Raw genomic sequence first — 24,850 nt, forward strand, 5'->3', positions numbered from 1 at the left:
GTCCTGTTTATAATTTGGTATCCTATTCCTACAAAGAGTTTGTTCTGTCAATGTTATGATCTTTATTGTAATATTAACATGTTAAAAGTAGATTGACTTCCTAGAACTAAATTGAAAGGAAAACCGTAACTTTCCATGCCTAAGTAGTTGCTAGTCAGTTGTGTCTAAACTACAAAAGGGAGGGGGTATAATGAGGCATGTCTGATCTCCTGTCCCATCATGGCTGGGGTCCCCTTGGCCAAGAGACGGATCTATCCAGTCAGTCGACAGACCCCTGACTTAGGATTTTATTTTTAGTTTATATATAAAAAAATGACTTCACAACTAATTTCCTGACCTTTAGTTTGCCCCTCTGGTCATCCTCCACCCTGTTGCCAGAGAGATCTTTCTAAATCTCATGATGTCACACTTCTGATTAAAATCGTACCATAGTTCTCTGGATTTCAGGGTCAAGTTCAGATCCTTTCCTCAGTACACGCCTGCCTGCCTTTCTAGCCCAAATCTTTCATAATCCCCTGACTTGCACCATCATTCTGGTCACACTAAACTAGTCCTCTGGCTATCCTGTTACTTCTTGCAGTTTCTGTTACCCTGTCTGGAGTCCTCTTCCCCTTTTGAGGCAGCAGAATATCGTATAGAGGCAGGGAATCTAATGCCGTTTCTTGCTGAGTTCCTAGAACTAAATTGAAAGGAAAATCCTTACTTTCCATGCCTAAGTAACAGAAGGAACAGACACTACTCCCTTTGCAAGCCCGGACCTGTTCTGCACAGCAGATGGGAAATTCAAAGTACCTCTGATTAGTTGCTTTTTGTAACCAATCAGACGTTTGCAACTTTGTAACTTCACTTCAGCCTCTGATTGGGGGCCACCACTTCATTTACATGAAGTGAACTCCAAGTGGCCAATGGGAAACCTCTAGGGGGTATTTGGCCCCGAGAAGATTCTGTACCCAGGGCCCTTGAACTGCTGTCCAGCGCTCCCACACTCTGGAGTGTACTTTCATTTTCAACAAATCTCTGTTTTTGTTGCTTCATTCTTTCCTTGCTTTGTGCGTTTTGTCCGTTTCTATGTTCAAAACGCCAAGAACTTGGACACCCTCCACCGGTAACACTTTCAGCCAACTTTTTGTCCTTCAAGACCAAGGGCCGGAATTATCTTTTCCAGGAAACCTCCCCAGACCCCTTCTGATTTAGGTACCGTCCTCTGTGCTCCCTGTGATTAAATCAGCCTCTGTACATATTACACAATCACTATGCTCTGATTTCCGTTTATTTGTCTCTTTTTTGCAATCTGTGTCATATTCCTCTTTTTATCCGCCTTGCCAAGTATGGAGCCTGTCACATAGCAGGCCTCATAAATACTTGTTTAAAGAATTAATAGATATAGAACCACAGGGCTTAGTGAGTCCCTGGAGAAAGGGATCAAAGATGTTTCTGAGGCCTCTATATCAGGAAGTGCAGAAATTTCATGGTTTGAGCATGGGCAGGGAGTATTATTTGTGAGCTGTATTTGACGCAAAAGTTGCTCCCCCTTCCTGATTTCTTAGCTCACTTGGCCAATCGGCGGGTAGGACAGCTGGAGCGCAAATTAGGAGAAAAAAACTACACTTCCCGTCATGCCTCTGGGAACCACTCCCGTTTCCCCCCTTCGTCACCCCCTTTTCCCTACGGAAATGAAAGGAGCACTTCCGGGTTGGGCCATAACCTGGAGCCGGCGGCGTAGTTTGGCTCTCTAGGGCTTCACCCTTAAGCTCCGCCTTCGCTCCCGTCTTTCTGGAAACACGGCTTTGATCTCGGGACAGGTACCTCGCGGCTGCTGCGGGTGCCCTGGATCCAGTAGGCTGCACCGGGCGAGCGAGACCCTTTCCTGGTGGAGGCTCAGAGTTCCGGCCGGGTGAATCCGGCCTGTGTGTGGCGCGAGGCAGGGAAGCCGGTACCCGGGTCCTGGCCCCAGCGCTGACGTTTTCTCCCCCCTTTCTTCTCTCCGCGGTTGCAGCGTTGCAGACGCTAGTGTGAGCCCATGGCAGATACGACCCCGAACGGCCCCCAAGGGGCGGGCGCTGTGGTAAGTGCGAGGGCAGGGTAGCCTGGCTTGATTTGCAAGAGTTAGGAAGAAGCAGGAAGTGTTGCGAGTCCCGAGGCGTTCCAGAAGTGCTTTCAGGACTGGGATTAATGAGTTGGGGTGGGGAAGTTGGAACGGGGAGAGGGGAGGTCCTGAGCGAAGATATGGAGGGAACTACAAGTTTGTTTCCGAAGCGACAATAGACTGACTGCAGCTCGTGGCCCTCACCTGTATGCCATGGAAATTGGGCCTTCTTTCCTCTTCTCACACCTCCGTCTCTTGTTTATCGTAGGCCTCAGGGTTAAAGATGCCACATGAGGTTGTGCCATGACACGCATGATCCATGACACACACCACGTGGAGCACACGGGTGCCGGCAAAGAACGTTTCTGCCTAGTATATACCATTGTATATACAAATTATGCAAAAGGAGGAGAGCGGTGGTCTTTTTCTTCTTCACTTTGTTCTTTATGAAGAGAAATACCATTATGCTTTTGTAAATTTTTTAAGATGCTGATCTGGAACTAACAAGTTATTTGTGCCCGGAGCATTATTGTCCTCTACTTTTTAATCCATAAATAGTTAAGTATTCTTCTGTGTGACCACAATGCAGTTACCACATTTGAGAAATATTACCTAATATAAAGTCCATGTGCAAATTTCCATAATTGTCCTTTAAAGCTGCTTTCTCCTCATCCGGGATTCAGCCAAAAAACATGCATCGATGGCCGGGCACAGTGGCTCACTCTTGTAAGCCCAGAACTTTGGGAGTCCAAGGCAGGAGGATCGCTTGAGTTCAGGAGTTCGAGACCAGCCTTGGAAACACAGCGAGACCTCATCTCTACTAGAAATCAAACAAATTAGGCGGGGCGTGGTCGCTCACGCCTGTAATTCCAGCACTTTGGGAGGCCGAGGCGGGCGGATCGCTTGGGCCCGAGAAGTTGAAGCTGCAGTGAGCTAAGATCGCACCACTGCACTCCAGGTTGGGCTATAGAGCAAAACCTCCTCTCAAAACAAACATAAATTAGCCGGTCTTGGAGGTGCGCTCCTATAGTCCCGGTATAGTCCTAGCTACTCGGGAGGCTGAGGCGGGGTGTGCTGCTGCGCTCCAGCCTGGGGTGACAGAGGGAGACCCTGTCTCAAAAAGCATGCATTAAATTTACTGTCTGTATCTTGTTTACTCCCTTTTAATCTAGGAACAGTTCTGCCCTCTCCTCCCCTTTTTTATCTTTTAAGATACTGATAGTTGTGAGTCCAGACATATTTTGCAGCATATATGTGTATCTATATTATATATCAGGAAGCATTTTACATTGGTTTATCCGATCATTGCAGAGTTTGATTATTTGATTAAGGTGGTGTCCACCAGTTTCTCCATTGTAAAGATTCCTTTTTTCCTTTCTAACTGAAGTGTTCTTTGGCATGATACTGTGAGACTGTGTGAATATTGCTCCTCAACAATTTTTCACCTAAAGATCTAGTGATTTTGGTTTTTTTTTTTTTGCCTGAGCTATTTATTAGTATGATGGTTGGACAGTTTACTCTTAAAAAATGTATACCAATACACTTTCTTAAACTTTTAAAATTGTCTAATAAAATATACATAAGCGTGTACAAAACAAAACGCATAGCTCAATGATTTATTGCAGAATAAACACCCTGAACAAATAGATTTTAAGGAGAATGTTCTAAAACTAACTTTCAAACTGTGGTGCACAGTTGTAATATTTGTTGAGAAACTGAGCACAGTAAGCTGGATTCATCCTTCACTTGATTACTGCTAATCATTTCAATTTACTGGAGTCACAGTATGGTAAGTCTGGATTTAATAATACATCCAAGTTGTATTTCATATTTCTGAAATTACCTACATGTGGGTTAAAAAGACATACAATAGAACAGCCTGGAATTTTACAATGTACTTGCATTTTCCCCTCAAATTTTTCATAGTTTTTTTCAAAAGATAATGAAATTAAATTACGTAGAGCAGTGTTTTTAGACTTCAGGTAGACCCGTTAGTGAGTTGAGAAGTCAGTTTAGTGAAAATACCAGCTATTTTTTAAAAATTAAATAGAAAATGTCAAAATCCATTATGTACAGTGGGGTAAATATTGTTTGTGAAACTTTTGTTTATATATCTATGTATATGGATCTCGATATTAAAATTACTTACGAAGATCCTAGACAAAACATGTAAAAGCCACTTTAGAATTTGAATATAAGATACATTTTAATGAGAAAACAAATTTTAAGATTCTGCTTTAGTGGTAATAGACATAGGTATTGGGGGGAAAGCAGCAAAGGAAAAGGCAGAATGCGAAAAAACTGGAGAAGAAAATGGTATACGGATGTTTAATCTAGCACTATCAAAACTAGGGTAAGACTTGGTGGGGGAACATGGAGGTGATAAAGAGAGTGGTGTAATCAGAGAGGCAGGTGGCCATTTAATACCTGTCAGCCGTATTTTGAACACCTACAGTATGCCAGGCTCTTGTGCATGTAGGTAGATTACAAGGCGAATGAGTTCAGTTGTTACTACTATCATGGTTTTATATTTCTTCTTCAAAAGGTTTCTTTAATCCAAACTGGCTTTATGTGATGTTTTACTCAGCTCTGAGACCTACCTATTCAGATTTGAGAGTTTTTGCTAAGAATAGGCATATGGATCTCTTGAGAGCAATTAGTTTTTGTTTAATGTTCTTTTAAAATAGAAGAAGCCAATATTACAAGTATTAAAGGAATACAGACAATTGTAGTTGAATTTCTGTTAAGATTATTTTTTCTAATTAATTAGTCTTTGCATTTTTTCAAATGTCAGCTGATGTTTTTCTGTTTATTTCTGTTTAAGTACTTCTTGTGCTTTCTACATGAAAACTATAAGGTGTTCGGACTTGTCATTAAGCATATACATGAAACATTTAATTGCCTTAGAGTTTTCACCTAATGATCTAAAAAACAAATGGAGCAAGATTAAAATATTTTGAGTAGACATAAAAACCACACAGTCTTGATGCTTAAAAACATAATTTGCAGGCATAGCTTACAGTATTTTTCTTTTTAAATTTAGCAATTCATGATGACCAATAAACTGGACACGGCAATGTGGCTTTCTCGCTTGTTCACAGTTTACTGCTCTGCTTTGTTTGTTCTGCCTCTTCTTGGGTATGTATTATACATATTGCTGCCTTTGATATTCAGTTGTTGAGTCAGTTTATCTGGAATGCCTTTTATGTGTAAGACTTGTTAACCTGTAAAGGGTTCAGGGACAAATAAAATACAAGTTCCAGCCTTAAGATACTAACAACCTAATAACACTGTCAGTTAGAGGAATATTTTATATCTTGTGAAACTAACACATTGAAAATCCAAGGAAAAATTGATGTGTGGGAATGAGATAAGTTCATGTTTTTTTCACTTTTACTTATTACTTGATGGAAGATCCTGCTTTATAAAATTCAGTTTTATAAATTGATTATAAAAAATTCAGTTGGACGTATATATGAAGTGATGCTATTAAAAAGGTAGAATAAGTTCATGTAATTTTTTTCTATTGACAAGTGATTTAGGTGTTGTGCAATTATGATGCAATTCACAAAGGAGGAAGAGACACTGCAGTTGTTTATGTCTCATGATAACCTCTCCTCTGGTAATTTGCAGGTTGCATGAAGCAGCAAGCTTTTACCAACGTGCTTTGCTGGCAAATGCTCTTACCAGTGCTCTGAGGCTGCACCAAAGATTACCACACTTCCAGTTAAGCAGAGCATTCCTGGCCCAGGCTTTGTTAGAGGACAGCTGTCACTACCTGTTGTATTCACTCATCTTTGTAAACTCCTACCCAGTTACAAGTATCCTTTTCTACCTTTTTAACAATGAAATTGCCAACTAAGTATATAGGAGATCTCTTCTGATTATTTCAGCAATGAAGGCATTCCATGAAGTCTGGGTTTGTTCTTGGCACTTCATTTGAATGAAGATATGTTTAGCGTAAGAATTTCTGACTTTTAAAATGTGAAATGTAAACTTTGAAGAGCTGATTTAGGAATTTTAAACTATCTTTGTTCTTGCCTCTTGTAATCTTCTCTGTTAGAATGGATATTTTCAAATTCTGCTTCGAAGTATAAGCTTATGCAGAACTTACTTTAATATTTAAAATTTTTTTCATTTAATTCACATTTTTGGCAAAGTGTCATGTCTTGCTTTAAAAAAGAGAGGTCCTTAGCTCTTTCTATCTTAACCCCCAGTGAACTAGACACAAATGCAATTTAACCAAGAAATAACTTATTTAAGCAGGGAATGAGATAAATCAAAGAAGTTAATATTTGCTGTGTATAGAGTAGAAAATAAGGACACACATGGATAATCTGTGAAGCTAATGAGAAATAACTCGTTTGGAATTTGTATGTTTTCACATTTCAAAGGTGTGTTGTGGGATGATACTGGGTATTCCATAAAGGAGGGGGAAAAATAGGGAAGAGGTTCTATAGTGAACGCCAGGTTAAACTTTTTTTTTTTTTTTTGAGACAGGGTCTTGCTCTGTCGCCCAGGCTGGAGTGCAATGGTGCGATCTTGGCTCACTGCACCCTCTGCCTCCTGGGTTCAAGCAATTCTCTGCCTCAGCCTTCTGAGTAGCTGGGAAATACAGGCGCCTGCCACCACACCCGGCTAATTTTTGTGTGTTTTTAGTAAAGACGGGGTTTCACCATATTTGCCAGGCTGTTCTTGAACTCCTGACCTCATGATCCACCTGCCTTGGCCTGCCAAAGTGTTGGAATTACAGGTGTGAGCCACCATGCCCGGCCAGGTTAAACATTTTTAAATAGGTTCTTTACTATAGGGACTTTGGTATTCTAACGTGTGTTGTGAAACTAAAAGAGTTACCAGGGTTTTTTAAACTTAACTGTTTTGGTTTTTTTTCCTGTAGATTATCTCTGCGAATCATTTTGTGCATTGAGAAGTGCTGCTCTGAGAGCTTTTGAATATTATGATACATCTATATGTAAAGCACAATAAAATATTCCTCTGAGACTGAATATTACCTATTTAGATACTTATGCTCATGAAGTATCAAACTTTTAAATAGATTTTTATAAGTCTTAAGCAAAAGAAATAGGAGGAAACAAATTTCCTGAGCACCTATTTTGCCAGTATAAGGACTTGAATTTAGGCCAGGCACGGTAGCTCATGCATGGTGGCACTTTGGGAGGCCGAGGTGGGCGGATCACGAGGTCAGGAGATTGAGACCATCCTGACTAATATGGTGAAACCCCATCTCTACTAAAAATACAAAAAATTAGCTGGGCATGGTGGCACGTGCCTATAGTTGCAGCTGCTCAGGAGGCTGAGGCAGGAGACTCGCTTGAACCCTGGAGGTGGAGATTGTAGTGAGCCAAGATCATGCCACTTGCACTCCAGCCTGAGCGACAGAGCGAGACTCCATCTCAAAAAAAAAAAAAAAAGAACTTGACATTTAATCTTTGTAGCACTCTAAAAAATATACCACTCATTGTGGTATATTTTTAATAAAGATGCTGATTTGCTGATTATCAGTATCCACTTCCCACATATTGGCTAGTAAGTAGTAATGCTGAAAAGGTCTTTCTAACTTAAAAGCCCTACCTGATCTACAGTTAGTGGGTGAGTAACACTTAAGTGTACATTAAAGATATTTCTTTCTCTATGTGGGTAAAGCTGGTAACTTCATTTACATGTTCATTATATAGAGATTCCCTTTAAATTACATGCTTCACTGAGATAATATGGGTAGTTTGAAATGTAAGGATAAAATTTTTCCTGTTTCAATGCATGGGTCTGTAATGTCCCGTCATAATTTGTATTGGTTCATTTTTAGGTAAAACTTATTAAATGATTATTATACTATGACTGTAAATGATAATCACATTTGTTTGGCATATTATTGGCTTGACTGGCCTCTGTTGATTGAAGTGCTTTGCAGTCACCAATGTTAAAATTCTAGACTTTCTGAGCTATAACAGGAAGTTACGTAGAGATTTTTGGTCATGCCTTTTAGTAGCTTAAAATTTCTTCGGAGGGAGAAATAGAAATGACAGAAAATGTGTTTTAATGTCAGGTAAACTGAATACATCAATAACTTTGGGAACAGTGCCTTACACAGATCAGAAAGTTTTGTTGAGTGAATCCTGAGGTCTTGCCAAATGAGACTCATGACTAGTGAAGAAAGCCTTTCTGCCTTTTTATACAGTTGGTTATTTGGTAGCCCCTCTTTCCTGGGAATGTTGAAGATTAAGGATTTCCTATTCCTTAAATTCTTAAAAAGGGAATGTAGTAAACAGTGGGAATAACATAAACTAGTAATTGGCAGGAAATGCTAATCTGGTTATTAAGGTGATATGGTAATAAATAAAAGTGGGCCCAAAGTAATATTACAGACTTGCGTTCTGATTTTTGTTCTTATAAAGGATAACAGGTACTTACGGCATTTCACCTCTTATCTTTTCTAAATACATTGTATTAATAGTTTAAAAGTGATGTTGAAGACTAAGATTATGAATCTCTTAACAAGGATTTGTGAACTATAGAATGTTAGAGATTAAAGACTCATTGGAAATTTCTAGCTTTGATCTCTGCATACTCATTTGCCAGAGCATGAAACTTGGCCTAGGAAAATTAGGTTAGTGACAGAGTCAGGAGTGGAACCCAGGTATCTCGACTCCCAATTCAGGGCTATATTTTCACTACCTGACACTGCCCCTTTTATTGAATTCAGTCTGGATATGCGTCAAAGTTCGAACTGAATTCTTTAAGGATCAACAGAGTTTTATAGTGACTTTAGGAGATAGTTGTAGCTTCCATCAGTTTCAAAGTAGTCTATGATTCATTAAAAATTTTAAAACTTTTTATATACATATATGATCCCTACTTAGGAAATGGACATTTTTCTTAATTCTTGTTAGAGGTGGGAACAAGTTGGTCAGGATATTAATTTGGAAAACTATGTTAGAGAGTTATGGTTCTTCTAATACTTGGATATAGGTTGGTATCTTGCTTTTCAGTTGGAAACTGGGTCCCTTGGATTCCTAAATGAGTTATGGTTATAATGAATTTGATACTCAGATTATGTTATGGCAATCACCATTTCCTGTCATATCAGGCCTTCAGTTAGTATGGAAAAATACAATGGTTCATTTCTTAGGAACTGCTAATATTTTTAGGACAAGTATTTTTGCCATTTGTGATTGACTAACAGTCTATATCATTTTGTGGAACTACTTGACAATTTTTTTTTTTAAATCAACCTGGTAGAAATTGGGGTGGAGAATGGGGTCTTTTGAACAATTTCCATTTTACAAAAAGCTGAATGAAAAATATGTTTATTCATGGCATAAAGCCAAACAGTTGGATTCAAAAGGATTCTTTCCTTATGTCTGTAATTAAGCTGTTAAGAGTTTCAATTGACTGTATACAAAGCAAAATATATACTGCCATTTTAATTTTTACAAATTGAGAGCATAACTGTAACAACTTGTTAGGTGGTATAGTATCTCAAAATTTTAGAGTCTTTGTAGGAAAGAAGTAATAAAAGATCTTTAGTCTTCGGGACTAAAAATTTGTGAATTACTCTTTAAACCATTACCTTAGACTCTTTCCTCAGTATTTGAGATTGTGAAAGCACTATAAAACTACTGTGTTTGAAGGGTAAGTTAGAGTGACCAAGAAAGCCGTTGTAGGGTTAAAAGCTATACTTACAACCCTTTGGGGTTACCTAGATTTCAATTTAATTTAGCAAGTGTTTAAATTGTTACCCAGTAGAAATGAATGAAAAAGCTTTTTCACTATTAATTTTTGTCATAAAAAGAACTGTGAATTGGCCGGGTGCAGTGGCTCACACCTGTAATTCCAGCACTTTGGGAGGCCAAGGTGGGCAGATCACCTGAGGTAAGGAGTTCGAGACCAGCCTGGCCTACATGGTGAAACCCTGTCTCTACTAAAAATACAAAAATTAGCTGGGCGTGGTGGCAGGTGCCTGTAATCCCAGCTACTCGGGAGGCTGAGACAGGAGAATCGCTTGAACCCAGGAGGCGGAGGTTGCAGTGAGCCAAGATTGCGCCACTGCACTCCAGCCTGGGGGAGAAGAGTGAGACTTCATCTCAAAAAACAAGCAAAGAACAAACAAACAAACAAAAAAACCTGAATTTTAGAAAATGAAATAGTTTACTTTCTTCTTTATAGTTAACAAAATTTGATTTGGCTTAAAGTGTATCAGTAAAACAAACCATTCCACTGAACTCATTTTAGCAGATGTTTCAGATCTGTATATTTGGACATAATACATAGTCTGTTTTGCAGAATACTTGATGACTTTTAAATGTTTTCCTTAATTGTTTTCTTTAGTGAGTATCTTCCCAGTCTTGTTATTCTCTTTGCTTCATGCTGCCACATATACGAAAAAGGTCCTTGATGTAAGTAAAACTGCTGCTTGTCTGACTTCTGAATTACAGATCATTGACATGAATTCTCATTCTAAGACATTTTGGTATTTGTCACAAAAAGTCCTTCCATTCCTTACAAACTTGTTATGAATTATTTAGTGATTTGAAAGTTTTAAGTTTAGAAATGTTTATTGAAGTTTCACAAACTAGAACATTTTATAGATAAAGGATTGCACTTAATATCACCCCCCGGTCTCCAGGGGACTTTTTCAAGTTTGAAATAGATCTATTTTTTTGAAACCTGTGTCTCTAAAGTTTGTTGAGTTGTCAGATCTCTTGTTCTGTCAGTGTTTAATTCTGGCATACCAGATAAGTTGAGTGTACTGAATAAATCTCTTTTACATTAATTTTCAGAACTGCTGCTTTCCTGAAATTCTTTCTTATTGCTAGGTTGGAGCATTAAACCTAACTTGGCATCAGGCCATTGACAGAATATACTGAAATTTGAATTAAAATATCCAGGCAAATTTACCAAGCACATTTACAGTATATATACTGAAATTTGAATTAAAATATCCAGATTTATGCTTTGTATTGGCCTTTTTCTTTATCCCTGTAATTCTTTGGTCACAGCAGTAATTACATTGCTGTATAATTCCAACATTAGCTAAGGAAGGAGTCACAGATATTTTAACTGTATTACTGGATAGTCAGATTTTGTCATGGTTAGAGAGAAATAACCACTATTTTTTGTTAAATAATCATTCTTGAGAAAAAGCAGCTAAGAATGAAAAGTACTTTTACCAAAGTTGTTTTTTATATTAAGTCTAAATATATGAAAAAGCAGGAAAAATACTATATTTGTCCTTAAATGGTTTGTGAACTTTGTACCATCATTTCCAAAGTAGTATATTTGATTGTATTGCCTGTTGGATAGGCTATTTACTTACAGAAAGAAAGTATTTATTGTTATCAGAAATGCTTCACTTATTTCTAATGTTGGTTTTCTTTTGTTTTAGGCAAGGGGCTCAAATAGTTTACCTCTGTTGAGATCTGTCTTGGACAAACTAAGTGCTAATCAACAAAATATTCTGAAATTCATTGCTTGCAATGAAATATTCCTGATGCCTGCCACAGTTTTTATGCTTTTTAGGTAAGGAAAAATTGTATTTGTTTTGGGAGGCTGATGAATACACATAATAAAGGTAGAAACTCAAGTTTTATTCTGTTTAAATCTGTTGAAGGTAGGTATTGACATGTAGAGCTAGATGAATCTTAGCAGTCGCCTAATCTAACCTTTGTTGTTTATAGTAGAGAACTTGAAATATAGTAGACCTAGGAATTTGTCTTATTTCTTGTGATTTATCATTTAACATTTTAAAAATTACTTTCATAGTTACCACCTTTGAAAGAATCTTATGAAGTCTAATCTAGTCCATTCTGTCACTATTGAGATGATGTTTCTTACACTAGAGAAAAACTTTTAAAATTATGTTCTTATATTAATAGTGACTACTATCACCTTATTTTGTTTGTATCTTAATTATAGAAGTAATACGTGAATAAAGAAAGCCATCCTTTTAAAAGTGTGAACATTAAGATAGTATTGACCTCTGCATTGAAATTCTTGCATTACATTTTAAAACAATACACCTTGCTACCCAGATGATTGCTTTATCAATTTTTAGTTTTACAAGTAAAGAGACATTACAGATAAAAGCTAAAATAACATTTGACTATATGAATCCTAGTTGCAATTTTGTCCTCTTCCCAGAGGTGTAAGGAGTTTAATATGTGTCTTACGTATGTAGTCCTTTAAAAATACTTATAGAAATTTGTAGAACATATATATTGTGGATGTGGAGTTTTGTTGGTTAATTTGTTTAGTTCTTATTTTACATCAAAGATGTTATTCTGGCTAGGCATGGTGGCTCACACCTGTAATCCCAGCACTTTGGGAGGCCAAAGTGGGCGGATCACTTGAGATCAGGAGTTCAAGACCAGCCTGACCAACATAGTGAAACCCTGTCTGTATTAAAAATACAAAAATTAGCTGGGCATGGTGGTACATGCCTGTAATCCCAGCTACTCGGGAGGCTGAGGCAGGAGGATTGTTTGAATCCAGGAGGTGGAGGTTGCAGTGAGCTGATAACACGCCACTGCACTGCAGCCTGGGCAACAGAGTGAGACTCTGTCTCACCAAAAAAAAAAAAGGTGTTATTCTGTACCTTTTTCCCCCTTGTATGTTTTCATAACCTATTTGATTTGGCATATCCAGTTCTGTTTTTTTGTTTGTTTGTTTTTGTTTTTTTTAAAGCCATATAGAATTCCAGCTTATCTCCTGATCATGGAAATTTGTTTCCAAATTTTTAGTTTTTCAAATATTGACCAGTAAATATTTTTTACCTGCTTATACTTAATGCCAGTGTTTTCTTTAACATAGATACCAGAAAAGATTTTGCTAAGTACAAGCTAGGTGCCTTTTGTGTTTAATGGACCATGCTAAATTATTCTTTAAAATGTCTGTGTTACCTGTTTTTCATAATCTTGTTAGTTTGTAACAAACTGTCATTATTGATTTTATAGTTATATTTTATAATTTTAAATGTACCTTGCTTGATTAACTAGTGAAGTTTTCATGTACTTGACAATTACTTCTTTCCATAGCAGTCTCTTCAAACTAAGAACAGAGTTTTATAGATTTCCTTATAAACGTATATCTGTTTCATTCTTTTAAGTGGTGCTTTCTTCTGAGAACTCCAGGACTGGCAGGTGTTGCTTAAGTTGTGTGGTCCCAACTAGATTTGATGCAGTTGTATTTGTAAATTAACTCTAAAACCTTGACCCTAAAATTTAGTAAAAGCCTTCTCTTCTCCTAGAAGCTGAAAGCATATAAAAGAAAAGGGTAATGTAATCTGGAACAACAGAAAAAGGGACAAGATCAACATTCTAATATTTTTCCTATCATTTATAGGTTTTTCTTTTCACCTCTTTTGTGATCCTGATCTACACTTAGAAACTTTAATTATTAATTAGGAAAAGGAAATTTTTGCCCTTACTTTTTTTATTCATTTTTCTGGGGTTTTTATGTCACTTAATCCTGCTTTTGGGTCAGACCAGGTTCTGTGATTTGTTTCATGTAACTAGATGGAAGTTAAAATGGTAGATACCAGGCCGAGCACGGTGGCTCACGCCTGTAAACCCAGCACTTTGGGAGGCCAAGGCGGGCAGATCACGAGGTCAGGGGATCGAGACCATCCTGGCCAATATGGTGAAACCCCCGTCTCTACTAAAAATACAAAAATTAGCTGGGCATGGTGGTGCGCGCCTGTAGTCCCAGCTACTCAGGAGGCTGAGGCACAAGAATTGCTTGAACCCTGGAGGTGGAGGTTGCAGTGAGCCGAGACCGTGCTACTGCACTCCAGCCTGGTGACAGACCGAGACTCTCTGAAAAAAAAAAAAAAAAAAAGGGTAGGTACTGAGACTAGTTTTTTTATATGGGTATAATTGATATCTATATTCTGAAACCTCCAGATTCTGTTTAGTAAGCAAAATAATTTCTTATGCTCCTGTTAAATCAGATTAAGATAATTTTAATGAAATTCTGAGATGCCATGCAAACTTAGACAAAGACTTCACTTTGGAACGATAGTGAATTTTTTGTTAGGAGCACCAGGTTTTGACTGCGTTGGTACGTTGAGTTGTGCTCCTTAAATGTTTAATTTAAACGTTTATTTGTACAAACTTACTGTCTTAATTTTTAAGATTACTGTAAAGAAGATGAGACTTTACCAGAAATGTTTAAATAGAGAAATCATTTTGTTTGTTTGAAAAATTAAAATCAGCTTATACTTCCTATTAGGAAAAGCTGTTAATGCCTTAAGTAGGTAGCTTGAATATAACCTAAATAATAAAATTAAGAACAATCTTACATTACTGCTATTCCTAATATGCTACCCTTTGTGGTAGACACACAGTCTAATATTAGGAGGCTTTATCAAGTTGTATTTGCACCAGTAATGCTTCAAGCTCTGTATTTAAAAATTGATGCATAGTCTATGAGTTATCTTACATATGCATTGTGCACGTGTGCAAAGACAGATAAAAAGATCATTGTAGGCCGGGCGCGGTGGCTCACGCCTGTAATCCCAGCACTTTGGGAGGCTGAGGTGGGTGGATCACGAGGTCAGAAGATCGAGACCATCCTGGCTAACACGGTGAAACCCCATCTCTACTAAAATACAAAAAATTAGCTGGGCGTGCTGGCGGGTGCCTGTAGTCCCAGCTACTCAGGAGGCTGAGGCAGGAGAATGACATGAACCCGGGAGGCAGAGCTTGCAGTGAGTGGAGATGCTGCCACTCCACTTCAGCCTGGGAGACAGGGAGACACCGTCTCAAAAAAAAATATATATATATATCTATATATATATATCTTTGTAGCTTTATTTCTAATTGACTGGAGCCACCCAAATATTCATTAGTAGGGAGTTTGTTACATAATAGTCCAAGCATTAGATGGTATATTTGAAGCTGTAAAAAAGATTCAGGTAATTTATGTATTGTGATATGGGATAATCACCAAGATATAATAAGTTAAACGTAGTTGTGTAGGGTATTCTCCATTTATATTTGTGGGGCATGTGTGTGTAAGGACATAGATATGTTTCTGTCTCAGTTTTTTGGGAATGATAAACCATCTCTGTCCTAGAGTTGTTAAACAGATTTAGTGAATTATAAAATGAGCACTATCTTAGTGTTAGTCATTATATACACTTGTATATATACATTTCTGAAAGGACATATTTGAGACTGTGGTATAAGTTTGAGGAAAGGGCTAATTTGTATGATGGGAAACTTGTTTTTTAAGTGAATGTTTTCTATTTCTGTTTTCTGTGTTGTGTCTCTTACATTTACACTTTAAAAAGATAAAAATTTGTCAAATTATTGGGGAAAATGGATGTTGCATTTGTTTAGCGGTAAGTTTGTAATCGTGTAAATTATTTTTGTTACGAAAGTAATACAATTTAGAAGAAAAGGCTAAAAAATTAACCTAATAAAACACATTTTGCATCTTGATATATTTCTTCCAATTTAAAAATATAGTTGTAATAATATGTATAGTTTTATATTCTGCTTTTTTCAAAGTTGCTATGTAATTTTCATAACCAAGATTCTAGGTAGTTGCATGTTAAATCTATTAAATAACCGTAATGTAAGTTGTTTAATTCTGCTTCACCGTAATGTAAGTTGTTTAATTCTGCTTCACATTAGGTTGTTGCCACATTTTGTTTGTAGTTATTTCAGTGAATGTCTTAATTCAGATAGTTTTTCTTAGGGAAGAATTCCAGACTTGGTATTTCATAAACATATATATAATTCTTGGGGTATTGTAATTGTGTTTTTTAACCAAGAACAATAATTAGTATAGGCTATGTAGATTTACTAATGAGCCAGTGTAATTTTTGTGGTTGGCGGGGGAGTGTTTGTTTTTTTTAATATATATAAAATAAGTCACTTTTTATTTGCATATTTTATGAAGATTTACAACTTGATTTCATCAATTAGTAATTATGGAAGTATTTATGTAACATTTTCTGATTTATTTGGTATTTTAAAAAATTTCAAAAGTGGTACATACAAGAATACATCTGTAAAAATTTAACGTTTTACTCTTTACCAATCATATACATTCTTTTATATCCAAAGATAACTTGGATTTAGACATGATAGATTTCACTATGACCATTTGATGAATGAAGATACACATATTCTCCAGTTGAATTGCCTTTAAGTTTTGAGAGCATACACATGAATTAATAATGTATATTTATCACCCTTGTATTTTTTTATTTCAGTGGTCAAGGAAGTTTGCTCCAACCTTTTATATACTATAGATTTCTTACTCTTCGATATTCGTCTCGAAGAAATCCATATTGTCGGTAAGCTGATGATTATTTTATGCATGTTTTATTTGTTGAGAGTATTATGAATATATAGTATTTGTAATTCTTAAGAGTTACTTAGCTAATGTGTTAGAATTTAGAAGCAAGCAGTGTTTCGGTAATTTTAAGTTGTAGGCCTTAGAATGTACTGGGGTTGGTGAGGAAGTGGTTGTATTTCTTTTTGGAAACATAGACTGCAGTTATCTAAGCCACCTCTACAGCACTGCTAAAACTTAGCAAATTTTAAAATATGTAGGACATAGGTTTCATTCTCAACTTTCCTAGTTGAAGGAAGAAAACACATGTCAATTACATAAACAATGATTAGGATACAGTATTCACTATCCAATAGGTAATGAATGCCATACGTTTGCTTTATTATATCAGTACTGCAGTCCATAGAAGGGAGATATCATTGGGCCAGAAGATAGATGAGCCCAGGAAGGTTTCACAAAATTAAGATTGTGGGAGGAATAAAACTTTTGAATAGTGAAAATAGGGAAAACCATTTTAGGTGGGGAAATAGTAGGAGCAAGAGAGACGAGAAGCACAGGCCATATTTGAGGAACTTTATTTAGAGCTGTTTTGACTCTAATGGAGATTCCGAATGGTGAATTGCTGGAGCTAAGATTAGAAAGGTATATTGGAGCCATATTATAAAACTTCTTGAGTTTTAGGGTAAGATGTTTGGAATTTATCTTTTAGGTGAATGGGAATGATGGTTTTGACATGGTCAGATATTCTTCTGATAGCCTTGTGCCAGAAGAGTTTGAAGCAGAAAAATGGGGAAGCAGAGAAATTTTAGGGAATTACTGTAGTTTTCAGGAATGGAGGCTTAAATTAATATACACTAAATTATACATTCTGATCTCAAGCATTGGAGTAAAACTAAAATGAATAGATGTTTTTAATAGCTTTAAAAATGATACTCAGATACTAATATTAACATACTCTATTTTCAAGTTTAAAATAATGGAGTAGAATTCAGCCAGAAATCCAATAAGTGCATTACAGCAATCTGTACATTATATTTTCATGAGTACAGTAAAAAGAACTTGAATTTGAATGCTGATCCATCATTAACTAGTTGTGTGAGTAGGCAAGTTATTTAAATTTGGATTTCTTCACTGGTATAGGAAATAACTCCTTCTGGGGGTGAAGTGAAGTAATATTTTAAAAGTACTTCGACTGTTACATTCTTACTAGTTTATTTTTGTTATTCTATGATCTGATTTTCCGTTCAGAGTGTTTTTGTGCTAATAGACAATGTCTTTTTTATAATACTTTCTAAAATAGAACTTACTTTAGACATTCGTTCTTAATGAGTCTGTGGTAGCAAATTAACATTCATTTTTACTTGATTTCATGAGTTTTAGCCTTTTTTCTTTCCGGTCCCTATATTCATTTCAGACATTATGTTATAGTTTTTTGCCCTGACATCTGTTATTTTAATCAGCACATTTGTTTTTCTGTGCTTCTTTGTGCCTCCTTCGCCATTCCTATTTTCTCCATATACCCTTAAATCATATTAGTACATCTAGAATTTAGTTTTCAGAGGACTGAAAAGGAAAGAATAGCGGTGAATCAAGATAACACAAATATGTGCTAGTAAACATCTTCAAAGCTCTCTTACAAGCACCCATTTTTTTTTTTTTTTTTTTTTTTTTTGAGACCGAGTCTCACTCTGTCCCCCTTGCTGGAGTGCAGTGGCCGGATCTCAGCTCACTGCAAGCTCCGCCTCCCGGGTTCAGGCCATTCTCCTGCCTCAGCCTCCCGAGTAGCCGGGACTACAGGCGCCCGCCACCTCGCCCGGCTAGTTTTTTTGTATTTTTTAGTAGAGACGGGGTTTCACTGTGTTAGCCAGGATGGTCTCGATCTCCTGACCTCGTGATCCACCCGTCTCGGCCTCCCAAAGTGCTGGGATTACAGGCCTGACCCACCGCGCCCGGCCAACAAGCACCCATTTTAATCAAAACTATTGGAAAGGTAATGGAAAATATTTCAACTTGTAAATATTGATAAACAGGCTATAAAACTATTTTCAATTCTACACTTTTTTAAATTAAAGGTTTTGAGACCATCTGTATTCACAGTTTGTACCATTTTCACTATGATATTTATTCTCAAGTTGGTGGTTTCAGTTCTTTTTGGATATCTAGTACAGATTGTCTATAGCTGTGCTGTCCAATACAGCACAGCAACCACATTTAACCATTTAAATAAAATTCATAAAACTTAAAACTCAGTTCCCTTGAGCACAGTTCACGTGGGTACTCAAAAGCCATATGTTGCTGGTGGAAACTGTGAGTCAGCACAGATATGCAAAAATTTTATCATTGCTCAAAGTTCTCTTGTCAGTGCTATTAAGGAACTCTGTAACTTGGTCTGTCAGCAGAGATATGCAACAATTTTATCATTGCTCAAAGTTCTGTTGTCCGCGCTGTTAAGGAACTTTCTGACTTGGTCTGTGCCAGTGATGCAGCCAGTAATAAAAGAACTAGCTATGTGACTTTAGTGAAAATGATTGACTTCATTAGTCCTCATATCTTCTAGCTTTATTCATTTGACTGATTGGTTAAAACAGGGATTGTATGTTGATGAACTTATGTGGAATTAAAATATCTTCTTTCAGAGGTATTCACTGCTGAGTAAATTAGACAGCTATGTAAGTCAGTGTGATGATGAAGGTGCTCTGAAAGTATAGAGAACAGACAGAGACAAATGAGAATTCACTGAGGAGGTGGGGACATAAGCCAAATCTTTAAAGAATGAATCTGAGTTCTGACACATGGGTGCCTGAAAAGTGCTTAGCATACTTGAGCTCAGGAAGTATATAGAGGATTGATAAATATTTCTGTCCAGAAAGGTAGATGGTAGAAAGCACTACATCATGAAAGGGTTTGGATTTTATTTTGAGATAAGGAGAGCCTTTGAAGATTGTAACATGGAGAGATTGGGAACCCCCATGATGAAATCTGATTTAGAAATATTCCAGAAAATGGATTGCAAGCTCACCAAGAGAAGAAAAATACCAATTTGGAGACTGTTAGAGTAGTCTAGAGCCTGAACTAATCCAGTGGTAAAAGGAAAAGGGGACAGATATGAAAGATATTAGGAGGTAGGATATTAGGGCTTGAGAGAAAAGAGTAAGTTAAAGACCCGCGGGTTTCTGGCCTGGAAGCCTAAGAGAGTTGTAATGGTGCTCTCACGAAGACAGGAGATACAGGAAGGTCAGGTTTTGGAAAATTATGCATTACTCCAAATATTATTATTTCTGTCTTTCTGTGCAAGCATATTGACTACTTGTTTAGAAAAGTAATTTGTTGCTTTTTTTCTAACCATAAAAGTAAAAGAGGACACAGAAAGGTAGAATAGGAGTTGAATCTTTATACAGGATGAGTCAACACATAAGGTGAAAATTGTGAATGATTAAAATTACCTTTGATGATCCTTCATATCACTTATAAATGTCAGTACAGTATACATGATTTTGTGTATACTAGCCTGTATAATGTATGTGATGTGTACAGTATGTAATAATACTTTGTAGGCAGTGAGCACAGTTAAGGCATAGGCAAAGCCCACATGGTTTTGGGCACAAACATGTAGCATAAGTCCATGATAGGAGCGAGGGCAGGGAGTGGCAGGAGATAGGACAGAAAATTAGATGGAGACTAGATTGTGGAGGGTATTGGGTGTTATGTTGAGGACTTGGGCTTTAGTCTGAAGGCATAAAAGAGTCATAGTTCAGTGTTATGATCCAACTGGGAAGTTACATTTACTGAACATCTGTGTCATATTTAAACTTCACCACAACTCAGAATTATTTTACAGAAGAGGAAATCTCTGAGGGGAAATATGTACATTTAGGGAAATAGTAGGTGAATAAGTATATAACAGTGCCCATGTTATATATTTTTTCTTGTTCTCTTTTAAAAAACTAGTTGAAATTGCGTAAGTTAAATGTGAAAATGTGACTCTAAAGACAAAATATATAATTTTAAAAATATAATCTGAGGTTTTAGAGCTAGCCATTTATTAAATACCTTTGTTAAATGAGTGTTTCCACCCATAAAAGATGTAGATGTTGAGTTTGAGAATTTCATTGTGTGTATTTTGTGTTTTCTCTACAATGAATTCTAGTTTTTCTTTTACTTCAAATTCTAATGGCTGTGATATATTCCTTCATCAGCATTTGTTTAGCATTAGAGGCATACTTCAGAAATATCGTGGGAGTGGTTCCAGAACACCACAATAAAGTGAATATCACAATAAAGCTGTCAGATGAATTTTTTGGTTTTCCAGTGCATACAAAAGTTATGTTTGCACTCTACTGTAGTCTGTTAAGTGTGCAATAGCATTACTATCAGCAATAAGGCTGTTTTGCTTTCTTATCATTCATCCGTTCACAGAAATAGCACTTTTGATTTCCTTCAGGAACTTTTCCTTTGCATTCACAGCTTGGCTATTTGGCACAAGACGTCTAGCTTTTGGCCTGTCTTGGCTTTAGCCATGCTTTTTTCACTAAGCTTAATCATTTCTAGTTTTCATCCAGAGTGACAGACATGGGAGCCCTCTTTTCACCTGAGCACTTACAGACCATTGTAGGGTTATTAATTGGCTTCATTTCAATATTGTGTCTCAGGGAATAGGTGGGTCTGAGGAGAGGGAAAGAGACCAACCAGGAATGGCCTTGATTAAGTGCTTTGTCTTATATTTGTGCAGTTTGTGGTGCCCCAAAACAGTTATAATAGTAACACCAAAGAGCATGATCACAGATCACCATGATAGATACAGTAATAATGAAAACATTTGAAATAGTGGGAGAATTGGCAAAGTGTGACGCAGAGACATGAAGTGAGCACATGCTGTTGGAAGGTGGCGCTGATAGTCTTGCTGTATGCGGTGTTGCAACAAACCTTCAATTTGTAAAAAATGAAATATCTGTGGAGTGCAATAAAATGAGGTAAGCCTGTGTATTGCTTTTTCCTTGTGTTTCTCAAAGAAAACTATTTTATCTTGCAGGACCTTATTTAATGAACTGAGGATTGTTGTTGAACACATAATAATGAAACCTGCTTGCCCACTGTTTGTGAGAAGACTTTGTCTCCAGAGCATTGCCTTTATAAGCAGATTGGCACCAACAGTTCCGTAGTTTAACATCTAGTTAAGCTACAAATATAGTATAAGCATTATTAGCAGCTGGTACTTCTGCTAGGGGTTGTAAATTCCAGGTGTTACACTGACCTCAATCCAATTTACATAATTTACATAAATGCATCTCAGTGGAAAAATAATCATTTTCTTGGCATGTTAAATCAAGCTTAAAAAGTTTTGAGAAAATTTTACTGCGCTGTGTTGCTAATGGTTAAAAAGTCTGTATCTAGTGATACACATACCAATTTTTTAAAAAAGATGCTGTTGTGCCTATATCATGAAGTACATTTATTTCTCTTGTAAAAATAGCTCTAAAATTTGTTTCAACCGAATTGGTAACCTGAGTTTATATCTGGCATGAGTTCATTATGGTCATAAACATATGTGAATTCAGTACATTTTGAGACAGTATTCTATCATTCAGTAATTTTGGTTAACGATTTTAACACTTCTCCGTGTATTTAATTTCAAATTGTTTTTTAATTGCTTTTATGCTGCTTTGTTAGGACAGATGTGTTTTGAATGTACTATTATAAGAAGAATTCTGTGTATCTTAAACTACGACCTTCTAAAATTTTATTTCCATAAGTACTTCTGTGGCCTTGAGTATTTTTTAAAAGGCTCAACTGTAAGCCTCTTAGCCAACTGGATAAATATTTGGGGTCACCTTGCCATTGAAAGCAGAAAGCAGTTGTGACACAGCTTTCCCTTCAGAGAGCCATTGAGAAACAGTTCTCAAATAGGAAATCCTTCTTTTACTAATGCGGACATATAGATTATTCGTATTATAGTTTGTAGAACTACCTAGTTCAGAATCTTGACTGCCAGTTTTCTTGGTTTCTTAGGCTTAAATTTTCATTGACCATTGAAACAGTTTAGATGCCTTTTGAAAGGAATGTAACGAAGATTTAGCCTCTGACTATATGTGTGTCTCTTCTGAAATAATAATGGAGAGTATACTGTAGATTACATGTTTACCCATCAAATCTGACTTAAAAGGTTAAATGGAAGGTTTTATAAGTAAGGTAATTGATTGGAATGGAGTAGGGGGAGGAGTTGTGGGGGAATAGTGTGCATTTCAGTCTCTTAATGCATAGATAAATTTAGGGGAATTGGATGTATTATGCCACTTTGATTTGGGTTGTAAAATGTGTTAAATCCTGTTCATTGAACTCCCATCAACTCTTTTATAAAATACATGCTGATCTTCGTTACCGTTGCATGATTGGAAATGTTTAAAACATTGTACAGTTTTAGTACAGAGTAGTGTAATGGTTTTTGTGACCAGTTTTTTTCTGCATGTAATTTGAATTTCTCAAATACATTCATTAGTAATTTATCAGTAACATTAGTTTTATTTTTGTTCATCTTCCTAATCTATAAAAAGGGGATATTCTTAGGATAAATACATGAAAAATTATACTTGATAGCTTAACTATAATCAGCTATTTTTGTATTTTTGTAATATTTGTCCACAAAGTTGGAGAAGCAGCCTCATAATATACAGTTGATTTTGTGTGTATGTGGCTAGTCTTATTGTCACTGTATAAGTAATCTAATGGTTTTAGAAACTAAATTTTCTAGAGCAATAAAATGACTATAATGTTAAGTAAACATTGATTTCTAATTATGTTTTTAAAAATGAAGTCTTGAATTATGTCAAGAAATTTTGGCAGCTGAAGGCTTTTCCTATAATTTAAAAAAATCTTTTAGATTTATAGAAGAGTCAGAAATGTACAAGAGAGGTTTTTTGTTTTGTTTTTGTTTTTTGAGACAGAGTCTCTCTCTGTCGCCAAGGCTGGAGTGCAGTGGCGTGATCCTGGCTCACTGCAGCCTCTGCCTCGCGGGTTCAAGTGCTTCTCCTGCCTCAGCCTCCCAAGTAGCTGGGACTACAGGTGCACGCTACCATGCCTGTAGTCCCAGCTGTATTGTAAAAATACAAAATTTTTGTATTTTTAGTAGAGATGGGGTTTCACCATGTTGGCCAGGATGGTCTCGATCTCCTGACCTCGTGATCTGCCTGCCTTGGCCTCCCAAAGTGCTGGGATTACAGGTGTGAGCCACCGCGCCTGGCCTAGAAGAGTTCTTTTGCATACCCTTTACTCAGCTCCTCTCATGTTAACATTTTACATAACTGTAGAACGTTTATCTAAAGTAAGATATTAGCCCCAGAACAATACTACTAACTGAAGTATAAAACTTATTTGAATTTCAACAGTTTTTTTTCATTTCTTATTTTCCTTTTGTGTGCTCTGTTTATACCATGATCCATGATTTTTTTTTTTTCAAATCATGATTATCTTTTAAAGATCTGTGTGTCTCTTTTTTGAGTTTTTCCTTTTTATTTTGAAAAGTACTGTTGGTCAAGATAATTGGTCAGTAATCCATGTTGGTTTTAACAAAAAGAATTTTAACATTAAAACTACTGCAATATAAAACAACACTGTGCTTTACATTGAGGTTTTGTGTCATTATAGCAGAATTACAATATTTCTGATATACTCATGTTTGACAAGTTGAAACATTTGTTTCTTAAAGGAAGGTTTAATATACAAAAAAGGTACTCTTAAACTCATGAAAAAGTAAGTTTTACAATTTAAGCATTACTGGATGTTTAGTTTGCATGAACTCATAGTTAGAAATTCTGCAATAGAAATATCTACAACCAGCTGATTTGGAATTTGAAATTACAGTGTTAACATGTATACCTATCAAATTAAAATTAAGGAAATAAAATAGCAATATATAGAATGAATGTAGTAAGAGAAATTAACTCTTTACTGCATCGTTCAACTTATTGTTAATTACAGGTTTAAAAGAAGTTCATTTAACATCCAGAGTGTCTAATTCTTCAGGAAGTGGTGTAGTACCATTGTTCTTCCAGCACTTAAATATTAAACCTTTTTGGATAGATGGAAGCCTTATACAAAATCTACTTTATTTTAGCAAGGATTCTCTGTCCTTTTGTATAGTTGGTACCTTATTAATTTAAACTCTAATATTAATCAGTCTAAAGAGAAATTTATTAAGTGCAATTTGTATTTAGTTTTTTTTTTTTTTTTTTTTTTTGGGGGAATAAAATTCAGAGGTAGATCCTCCTGGAAGAAAGAAAGCAAGCGAATTTTTAAAGAAAGTTAGACTTCGGCCGGGCGTGGTGGCTCACGCCTGTAATCCCAGCACTTTGGGAGGCCGAGGGGGTGCGGATCACGAGGTCAGGAGATCAAGACCATCCTGGCTAACACGGTGAAACCCTGTCTCTACAAAAAATACAAAAAATTAGC

The 24,850-nt window shown here is 36.4% G+C and overlaps 1 protein-coding gene across 3 annotated transcripts; it reads left to right on the forward strand.

Moving 5' to 3' along the window:
* The first annotated feature begins 1,684 nt into the window (after positions 1 to 1,684).
* TMEM33 (transmembrane protein 33) lies at positions 1,685 to 23,183 on the forward strand. 3 transcript variants are annotated; one of them, XM_078001741.1, is made up of 8 exons: positions 1,685 to 1,802; positions 1,997 to 2,065; positions 5,130 to 5,224; positions 5,720 to 5,907; positions 10,433 to 10,500; positions 11,490 to 11,623; positions 16,326 to 16,409; positions 21,138 to 23,183. In XM_078001741.1, the coding sequence occupies exons 2-8, from the start codon at positions 2,021 to 2,023 to the stop codon at positions 21,226 to 21,228; spliced, it is 705 nt and encodes a 234-aa protein (XP_077857867.1). In that variant the 5' UTR covers positions 1,685 to 1,802; positions 1,997 to 2,020; the 3' UTR covers positions 21,229 to 23,183. The 3 variants fall into 3 exon arrangements, with proteins under 3 accessions (XP_077857867.1, XP_014993652.1, NP_001248064.1); XM_015138166.3 differs by having other exon boundaries at positions 21,438 to 23,183; NM_001261135.1 differs by having other exon boundaries at positions 1,690 to 2,065; positions 21,438 to 22,413.
* The last annotated feature ends 1,667 nt before the right edge of the window (positions 23,184 to 24,850 follow it).

The sequence above is a fragment of the Macaca mulatta genome, chromosome 5, assembly GCF_049350105.2.
Source record: "Macaca mulatta isolate MMU2019108-1 chromosome 5, T2T-MMU8v2.0, whole genome shotgun sequence".
In the NCBI taxonomy this organism is placed as follows: domain Eukaryota; kingdom Metazoa; phylum Chordata; class Mammalia; order Primates; family Cercopithecidae; genus Macaca; species Macaca mulatta.

Excerpts from the sequence above, each read along its gene's own strand:
- TMEM33 (XM_015138166.3), top strand. The coding sequence starts at position 2,021 with ATGGCAGATACGACCCCGAACGGCCCCCAAGGGGCGGGCGCTGTG. Across the intron at positions 5,225-5,719 it reads TTTGTTCTGCCTCTTCTTGG|GTTGCATGAAGCAGCAAGCT; the intron begins GTATGTATTATA and ends GGTAATTTGCAG. Across the intron at positions 16,410-21,437 it reads CGAAGAAATCCATATTGTCG|GACCTTATTTAATGAACTGA; the intron begins GTAAGCTGATGA and ends TTTATCTTGCAG.